The following is a 10302-nucleotide window of genomic DNA, read 5'->3' as shown; positions in this document are numbered from 1 at the left end:
AATCAATCTCCAGGAATATCATATTCAACTCTATGGGACTCTTTAAAAGCCCATCTGCATGGACAAATCATCTCTTACTGTGCATATAAGAAGAAAACAAACACTGTGCGCCTTAAAGAACTAACGGATCAAATACTGGAACTAGATATGTTATATTGCCATCAACCATCTCCTGACATAGTGAAAAAGCTTTTGTCTTTGTTGACCGAATTTGATTTCCTATCAACACAGCAGGTAGAATATCTCCTATCTAAATCTAGACACGGATGCTATGAACATGGGGAAAAAATTGGACGGATTCTCGCATTTCAGCTACGACAAAGAACCGCCAATCAGACTATACCCTCAATCAATGAAGGTTCAGTGTGTACAGATAGCCTCAAAATTAACTCCTGTTTTCAAAACCTTTATCAAGCATTGTACACGTCAAAATGTCCAACTGCTCCCTCTGGGTTCGAGAATTTTTTAAGATCCCTACATGTCCCATCTGTAGGCCCAAATGTAGCTGATTCATTGGAGAAAGACTTCTCAGCCCTGGAAATAATATCTGCAATTGGATCTATGCAAAGTGGCAAGTCCCCAGGGCCGGACAGATATCCGACATATTTCTATAAAAAATTATCCTTCCAACTTGCCCCTCTGCTACTGTCAGTTTTTGAAGAATCGTTTTCACTTAAGACCTTACCTCTGACCATGCGCCAAGTGGTAATCTCTGTAATTCTCAAAAAAGGGAAAAAAAAAAACCCTCTGGAGTGCAATTCATGTTGCCCAATTTTGCTTCTTAACACAGACGCAAAAATCCTTGCCAAGGTTTTGGCACGTCGACTAGAAGATGCTCTTCCCTCCATTATATCGCCTGACCAAACAGGCGTTATAAAGAATCGTTACTCTTTTTTCAACGTCAGACGCCTTTTTAACATCCTCTATAGCCCCCTTCCACCAGATGTGCCAGAGGTCGTCCTCTCACTCGATGCTGAAAAGGCATTCGACCGGGTGGAGTGGGGCTATCTTTTTAGCACTCTAGAGAGGTTTGGATTTGGATATAAATTCATTTCATGGATCAGACTTTTATATACTTCTCCGATGACTGCAGTGCGAACTAATAATAATTTGTCCCCTTTCTTTGAACTTGAGTACAAGACAGGGATGCCCCATGTCACCGCTCCTTTTTGTGGTTGCATTGGAACCACTAGTTTTAGCTCTGAGACAAAATACAGATATCAGAGGAATTCACCGAGTGGGGGAAGAGCACAAAGTCTCGCTTTATGCAGAAGACATGTTACTATACATATCACATCCCATTTTAAGTCTTCCTAAGCTAATGGTCCTACTAAAAGAATTTGTCAAACTATCCGGCTACAAAGTCAACGTTCAAAAAAGTGCCTGTTGGCACTAGTAATGATGATACTTACTTAAATTCACTCCCCTTTAAAATCAGCCCCAAAAAATTCAAATATCTCGGATAATGGGTCACAGATCTTTATGCTGCTAACTACCAGCCCCTGTTATCAAACTTAAATCAGGATGTCGAACGATGGGATCCCCTGCCTCTATCTCTGGGGAAGAATTAACACGGTAAAAATGAATATGCTGCCCAAGTTTTTATATACATTTCAGTGCCTTCCCATCTTTTTGACTAAGTCTTTCTTTACAAAATTAAATAATAAGATATCAAATTACATTTGGAACATAAACCGCCCCGGATAAAAGAAGTGTACTTTAGAGTCCTCACTCAATGGGAGGAATGGCACTCCCTAACTTTTTGTATCACTACTGGGCGGTCAACATTCGAGTCCTGCTATATTCGATGGATAACAATAATGATAACACTGACACTGAATGGCTAAATCTGGAGAGGGCATTTGTAAACTCCACTTCTTTAAAAGCCTTACTGTGTTCTAAGTTGCCATTTCTGCGGCCCATATCTAATTTTACCTCTAACCCTGTGGTTTTACATTCAATCATGATCTGGAACCAATTTAGAAGATCCTTTGCATTTACAGATCTCTCCCAGGCTGCCCCAGTTGCACTGAATCATTTGTTTGTCCCATCATTAACAGATGGGGTTTTCGATATGTGGTCCAGTAGAGGTATGGTATCACTGTCAGATCTATATACTGGCAGCAGCTTTGCCTCCTTTGAACAGTTGGTACAAAAATATCATATTCCCAAATCACATTTCCATCGATACCTGCAACTTCGGAATTTTGTATTCTCGAACTTTATATGTTCTCCCTTACGTCCTCCAACATGCCTGTTGGATTCGATTTTTGACTGCAAACTAGTCAGAAAGCAAACTATTAGCAAGATATACAAAATACTATATTGGATCTTCTCAAAAATAAATGGGAGACAGAATTAAATGAGCAAATCACAGATGACATTTGGCACGAAATAATACAGGAAATGTTTTCATCTTCCATTTGTCTAAGACATGCTGTCATTCAATTTAAAACTGTTCTCCGTCTGCACTGGTCCAAAGTTAAACTCTCTAAGATCAATGCTGAGGTAGAACCCATGTATGACAGATGCGGGCAAGATCCAGCCACTCTCCGACATATGCTCTGGACTTGTCCAAAGCTTGGTGCTTTCTGTCAGTCCATTTTTGAGACCTTTTCTAAGATCTTTGCAAAAAGGCTTGTACCATGTCCATTCATTGCACTTTTTGGAGTAACACAGGCAGACTCCCACCTGGAGGTGTCAGAAAGAATAATGGTAGTTGTCTGCTCTCTCCTAGCTAGGAGACTGGTATTAATGAAAGTTAATTAATTAATTAATGGAAAGACCCAGCACCTCCAACATATAGGGTTAGGGAAATTATGTATCATATCAAGTTGGAGAAGATTAGATACACATTTAGGGGGTCTACTAGAAAATTGTATAACATTTGGCAGCCTTTCCTTATGTTTGTAGAAGATATGGAGGCAGACAACATAGCAATGTGAACCCCTGTTGCTGTCCTCATTCATCTTGGTTGTTTTTTTTTTTGTCTTTGTTTTTTTTTCTATTTGGCTATATGAGCTCTGTATATCGAACTAGATATTTGGTACTGTGATCACACTTGTCTGGTATTTGTGGGGGGTGGATGGGTTTCAGTTCTGTTGGAGTTGTGTTGTGCTGTAAAATATAACTTGTAAAACTAAAAAAAAAACCTTGATCAAAAAAAAAGTTTGTAAGGTGAGGTGGTAGATGGTGTAGGAACAAACAATCTAAAACTTTTCGATTTGAAGAGAGATTTGTTTTAACACATTATTTTGCTGATCAAATAGAATGGGATTGTTGTAGATTCCAAAGGGAACACTGTTCTACCATGACGGATATTGGGGAACTCTGTTTTAATCCTTACATGACTAACACTGTTTCACACTCGTTCAGTCTTATAGCAAAATGATAGCCTGGCAAGTTATCTTTTTAATTTAAATATACAGTCTGGCCTTTTAAACAATCTCTGCACGTAATCCAACAGCGCTAGGACCAATCAGAGCAACGGACAATGTGACATATTCATTGCTACGACAATCAGTCAGTGGGGGAGTCTACCAGAAGAAGAAAAAGACCCATCCTTCTACATCCATGTGCTCATGTCCCTAAAAAGCTCAGGTCTAAATCAGACAAACTTGATGCTAAGCTGTTTAAATGAGCACTTTTCCTGAGCTAATGCCATCTTTGTAGTTTTTCTTCATCACAGCTCTGGGGCTTAGCCCAACAGATGTAGAGCACTCTGATTGGCAAGTCACAAAACTGCTTAGGCCAGTGGTAGACCAGCTGAGGCTACAATGGTGACTTTTGATTCTGTTGCTGGCGGTCTAGATTTTACAAGGTTTGGATTTGTTTGCATGTGATCCATTGTTTCCCATCACATTGAAAAGTAATGCTTGTTGTATTTTATTACTTATTTGATTTTTTTTGTTATTGTATATTTAGTTTTATTTCTTAGAACAAATCTTAGGCTTTTTACTTGGGTAAAAGCTTCTAATACATGACTTTTTATGTAATTCTAACATTTATAATTCTAGTGTAACCTCGGATGGAGAAAAAGGGATGTTTTCTCTACTGGGGTTACACTAGCCAATGCAATTGTTTTGGCTACATCGCGATACAGAAAATGTTCTGATTAAGACAAATTGAGAACAAAGTGGCACATTATTTAAAATCCCATACTTGAGATGGCAGCAAATTGCTTTTCATAACTCTTCTTGGCTTCCTTATGTTTGGCACAGCACTGTGCTAATCTAAAGTCTGGTATTTTTCAATCAATTGGTCGATAAGGCTCTATGAAGGAATGCAGAGATGGATTCATCTCCATTTTTTGGACACACCTCAATAACTGTATAATTACTGCCCATCACTTTTGCAGCATGGTGCTTAAAAAGTCACTTTTGCAAGAGAAATGAATATGAATGCAGTGGCTGCTGGTCTGTTTGTGTAGAAGTCACAGATGAGAGCTTAAATGGATGGATAATTTTTACTAGTTTGTCAAAATATTGTCACTTTTCTTGGAGAGTCGTATTTAGGGGGGGTCACATCCAAAATGATGGCTTGTTTATCTGTGTCTGATGGCTTTTAACATATGCCGCCAGCAAGAGAGGCGGCGACAAAAAGCTGTTTTATTTTTGATAGATTTTATGAAAGCCTTAGATGTCAGACTGTCGGTGTTGACAGGAGAGGGACTGGATAAAAATCCCTCCTGGCTGTTTTGTTGACTTCATTTTTAATGAAAACAATTATCATTCATTAAGTGACAGACTTTCGAGTGATTGACTTGTTTTCCAAGGCGTTTATTAAGTGCATTTTAGTACAATAGTTTTTCAGAAAGTTACATCTTACAAACTTTTTGACACATACTTTTTGTTCACAATTTACAAGTGGCAGCTATACAGAAACATATGAAAAGGAAGAAAAACAATCGCTCATCAGCAATGTACATGTGCACACGATAGTGTCTGCACACATAAACGTGTCTGCACAAATCACACACACACACACACACACACACACACACACACACACACACACACACACACACACACACACACACACACACACACACACACACACACACACACACACACACACACACGCACAAACAAGGACATATACACACTCACTACCATTTCTCGTATTAAATCCGTACCACAGAGCGAGATTGTGACTTCAATTTGGGAAACGGTCCATTTCATCCAATTGTTCTCCCCACTGGCCAGCCACAACAATACTTTTTTATGTGTACTGTGTGTGTGTTAATGTGTGGTGCCAGCTGAAGGCAGTTTTATTAGTGTGTAAATCTTTAAGTTTTGAAACTGAAGGGGGACAGTGTGCTGTTTAATGGGTGTATTCTTTGCAGGGAGACCTGTTGGGTTGTTTCCAGGTGAACTCAGCTTCAGCTCCTCTGATCCATAAATAAAAACATGATTAGAGGTACTAAAAGGGTCGTTGTACACTTCTCGGACAGTTACTGTGCCATGAAACATTTAACAAGCTCCGTTCTTGTGTTTTGTATCCGTGTGTGATAAATGGCTTCTGTGTAAACCTGCCTTCAGAGGGGAGGACTGTAAACTGCCTCTCCACTGATTACACTGGAGTGTCATTAAAGTAAAAAAAGAAATATTTAGTAAGACAAACGTAGCAAATGAAGGTAAAACAGTTAAATGGTTGCAAAATGAATTCATTCACCGTCTCATTTATCAGCTGCTGTGACTTAAAAAAATAAAACATTGGACTGATTTCAAAAGAAAACGAAGACATTCAAACTGATCCAATCTGTGATATCTAAGCCTGTATTTTTACTTAGTAAATGGACAATTTTAGGAGCGATTACTTTTGCCACAAAGGCAGCTCATTTGCTTGATTATATATTTTCCAAAGCTAAAAGATACCAAAAGTTTATTATTCATGTCATGAAGGCGATGTTACAACATAAGCTAAAAGGAGACTAATTCACTTGAATGAGCCGACGTACTGATTTTCATAAATTCTTTGCAACATCAGCCTCCTGTAAACCGACTCGTCTTGATTGACTTGTCGTCTTAGCATACTTTCTTCTCATTAAGCGTTTGCCTTTAAATCACGTTAGAGGGATGTTAGCTATTGTATGGTCCCATCACTCTTCCTCCTTACATTTGATCAGATGGCCATCACACAGCGGTCTTAGCAGGTGTTTGCACCATGCATGGGCCCAGTGAAGCATGGCGCCAACTATTTCTCTAGTCCAGTCCAACTCCAGACAGAGCCCTGGACAGCTTGGTTGCACCCAGGATAAATAAGCTGGATATCGGCCAGCTAGCTCAGGTTTAAGCAGGAGAGGGGGCACAACAGAAGAAGAGAGACTAAAATGGTGGAAGAGCTGAGTTTAGTTAAAATTCCTACTACTCTGAAAACTGGGCCTTAGTAGGTTGAATTCTGAAGACAAAACTGTCCGCATAGCTTACAGTTCTGGCAAAATTTGCGAAACATTATTTTTAAAGTCCTAATGACCATCTCTGTTCACCTTATTTTACCATGTGACAAAATGCTAAAAAAAGACAAAATTGCTTTTCTTGTCATAATACACAAGTTTGAAACCAGCAACGATGACAGGAAATGTAATAAGAAACCATCGTAAAAGCTAAAAAGTTAAAGTGACAGTGTGTTTTTTCCCTGTTGGTAGGGGGCAAGGCATGCCTAATTCATTGCAAGCAAGCAGTATTTTTGTGTTTGAGTAAGACCTTACCAACGAATGGCTATTAGGGTCAAATATCCTGGGGAGCTTAATTTTCAAACGAGTATTTTGTCAAATTGTTCAATTTCCAGCAAAAATGACAAAAACATCAGACTCCCTTTCAGCACTGGCAATGAGTGAAGAGGTAAATGTGTAAAACAACAATGTTCGTGAATGGTGAAAGTTTTTGAACAGTTTGTTACAAATCCTCACAGGCTCCGGTAGAAGGAAACCTGGCATCTAATATGGCGTCGCCCAGATACATGTAGATTAGACTCGATTTTTCATATTTTTTTTATATTTTATGAAGCCGCCAATTTTTTTCCACAACTGGACATAAATTAATTAACTTTAAACAATGTTCCGATGGATATTTCCATAGATTAACGGAAAAACTACACATTGTCACTTTAAAACTACTTTTTCTTCTCTGGCATCATAACTTTGCACAGACTGACAAAAAGTGCAATCAAAAGCACAAATCCAAACTAAGAATGATAAATTTTGTTTGTGCAGTACCCAGAACTGTCTAAATATAATCAGCAACACCAAGAAGTCATTTTACAGTCTGTCAGAAACGACATCCTTTGGGAGAACTTTCAGATATGAATGAAACTCTCTTCAGTAGCATGACATTTGGCTTCTACTTGCCCTTCCATATGGTAAGAGCATGCACTGAGGGTGCATAGATAAACTACTGCAGTGTAATATAAGGTTGTGTTGAATTGTGAGTAGTGTGCCCATGAGGGCTGTTGAAGTCTGGGTGTTCATTGAAATGGCGTTAGGTGCTTGTTGGCAAACCTCGGCCCAGATGTTCGCTTTCACTGTGTTGAGAAGTGACGCTGATTCACCCTGATTTCCAATGCCTTGATTAGCTGCTCTCCCATGCATTTCAAATTGGCAGAAAATTCTGTCTTAGCACTCCAGAGAAGCACTAACTTGGATTTCCCTCAAATAGAATCAACTAGATTTGGAGTAATTTGAGGAACTTTTCCCTATGTGACCAGCAGCTGATTACCGCAGCTTTGTGTCGGCCAAGGCTTCATTATCCTCCATGCCGTGTCCACTAATCCCAACACAAACAAGTCTAAAAGGCAAATGAAACATGACACGTAACTGTACATGTAAGTGCTCACCAGCAAGACACAGCATGTGTACACCCACGTTTAACATGATCTCCAGTAAATGGATCTTGATCTTTTTTTTCTCCATCGTTTTAACTCCTACAACAATTTTCATACAGATCTACAACAACAGTTCTTTATCCATGAATATTTTAACATTTTCCTCAGTTAAGATTCAGTCACTAATCACTGCGGCGCTCCTGCAGCATGGAGGTGCACAACTAATCGTCCGTTGTTCAGCTGCCATGAGGAAACCCAGAGCATTACGGGGAAACAACACATTGCATGTGTCTATCACAATCGAGTCAACATGTCTTTGCCAAAAATGCAAGCCAAGAGTTCTGTACATACATAATCATATATAACACCTTCAATATGAAGGTTTATTCTGAAAGATATAATCATATTTAGTAGGTGATAAACATATTGATATTCTCTGGGTGAAGTAGGTTAGACCGGACCTCCACAGGTAGTGTTTAAGTTAAAGACAAATGGGCGGCATCTTGCTATAGTGGCAAAACATATGGATCGTAAAATCCCACAAAATAGCTATCATTTTTGTTTATTTAAGGTATATTATTAAAAAAAAGTCTTCAGAAGATACCGAACAAAGAAATTTAAAAGTTGGAAATGGTGCTCCGCTGTACATCCCTGTATAAGTCTCCCCCCCCAAGTCATTTCTACCAACAGTAATTTTATCCATCGTCTTCTTGGCCGTGTTTCTCATCAGGTGAAGGCATCTTCATTTCACAGACTCGACAACAGTATGGGTAAAGTTGCATGTCACAGGTTTTCAAATGTCTCACACTTGTGTCTACAGTTGTAACGTCATTTTTTAAGTCCAGGTGATATAGAAGAACACTCATTATACCACAAAGATCGAATTTGCAAGTTCTTCCCTGTGTCTGATTGTTGGGAGTCATTTTGGTTTATGATGACACCAAATGCAGTTCGAAACCACAACACTTTACGTTCATCTTCCTTTTGGTGATGTACGAGGAAACGGTACCAGGTCATGACCCTGAATGCCTCGGTTGGATAGCAGGAAGTGTGAAAGCCATTCTCCATGTGGGAAATGTAGACCCTGGTCTCCTGTTGCCATGCTAGTGGATCAGATTAGGACGATAGTCTCGACTCTGGCGCGTTCCGATGGATCGGGGGTCATTCGAGGACTGCTGCTGTTAGTCCTGTGAATGCTGCCCTTTCCGTGGCACAGCGCCCCCTGTAGTCATGCCAAAGTTGTAGGTGACTGGCTCATCTGCACCCTCATAGACTGGATATTACTAAGGATTTTCTTCTGGTGGCCTGCTAGGGTCACTCCTATTCTAAGCAAGTCCCTGGAGGGGGAAAAAAGGCAGAGAGAAAGAAATTGAAAAGTGAGAACCTGTTTTGAAGACATAGATGAAAGGATTTCCATCATATTGAAGGTGCAATGGATAATTTGAAGTAGAAGCGATTATACCAGGCAGAAAAGGGGCCTATCATTTTCTCATGCATTTACATCAGTGTACATAGAAGCACAATTTCAGGACAGAGAGCTTGCAGCAACGGACAGAAAACATACATTCTCTAAATTAATTCCACGACTTGAACGAATACTTGGGAAACCATGTTTTTTGTGATTTTCAAAGAGGCTGCATAAAGTCTACCAAAGCCTCAAGAATACATTTTTTATGACAAAACATGTTGGAACAAATTTACATTTTAGCATAAATTTAAATGAATGGAGTGCAAATGCTGTGTCTATGATAACTCAGCCTTCTAAACAATCCAGCAATAGTGAGTAAACAGACTTTTTAAAATGCACCCCTCAAAATGTTTATTTAAGTTGTCTTAACATAGCAGATGTGCAATATTTTTATTGCAATAAATAGTATTTTGTAAATCAACAGTCTTTGCTGTAATGCAATCACAGATGCAGTGATGTGAGTCACTGGGTGCGGTGAAGCTAAAAATACACACACTTGACATGAAGTCACTTTACACAAGTGTGCCCATCAGCAGCCGAACGGGTTGGGAATACTTCATTTGCACAAAAACAAGTGAACTCACTCTGAGGTCATCTGAGTCACCAGCTGCAAGGAGGTGAAGCCTGAGTTGAGAAAGTTGTCTCGGTACTGGCTCATCTTGATGGCACCAAGCCAGTCCTCCACAGAACTGAATGTGTTAAAGTCAGGTATGGATCTGTCCAACAGCGGCTGGGAAGGCCTGGAGCGCAGAAGGGGGGAAGGGGGATGGTCTCATGTTATATTTAGTGAATGTGATTTTAACAGCACTGCAATACCTACAGGGTTAGCGTTAACGTGAGTGAACATGAGGAGATGCAAAGCAAGAAGATCAAAGGTGTGTTTGCAAAAAAATGTTAATTAAAAAAAAAAGTCCTTTAAGCCTTTAAGACCTGCCATAGAACAAGTTTGCCAGAACTTATATTTACATTTTTACATGCTGTGGTGCCATTTTTTGGAGTATTTCAACTTTCTA

At 39.4% G+C, this 10302-nt stretch overlaps 1 protein-coding gene across 3 annotated transcripts in view; it reads right to left on the bottom strand.

Annotated features, from left to right (window-relative positions):
- Positions 1-8853: 8853 nt before the first annotated feature.
- The window catches only part of LOC107384019 (ephrin type-B receptor 1-B), a 331212-nt gene continuing 329763 nt past the window's right edge, over positions 8854-10302 (bottom strand). For all 3 annotated transcript variants that reach the window (XM_054739931.2, XM_054739946.2, XM_054739938.2), the window contains exons 15-16: positions 9874-10029; positions 8854-9158 (exon numbers count right to left, since the gene is read on the bottom strand). In XM_054739931.2, coding sequence (XP_054595906.1) covers positions 9050-9158; positions 9874-10029 — 265 coding nt within the window. In that variant the 3' untranslated portion in view covers positions 8854-9049. The remainder of the gene's footprint in view (positions 9159-9873; positions 10030-10302) is intronic.

The sequence above is a fragment of the Nothobranchius furzeri genome, chromosome 11 (genome assembly GCF_043380555.1).
Source record: "Nothobranchius furzeri strain GRZ-AD chromosome 11, NfurGRZ-RIMD1, whole genome shotgun sequence".
NCBI lineage: Eukaryota > Metazoa > Chordata > Actinopteri > Cyprinodontiformes > Nothobranchiidae > Nothobranchius > Nothobranchius furzeri.
Note: the sequence above shows the minus strand (reverse complement) of the source record. Positions and strands in the feature narration are given on the sequence as shown.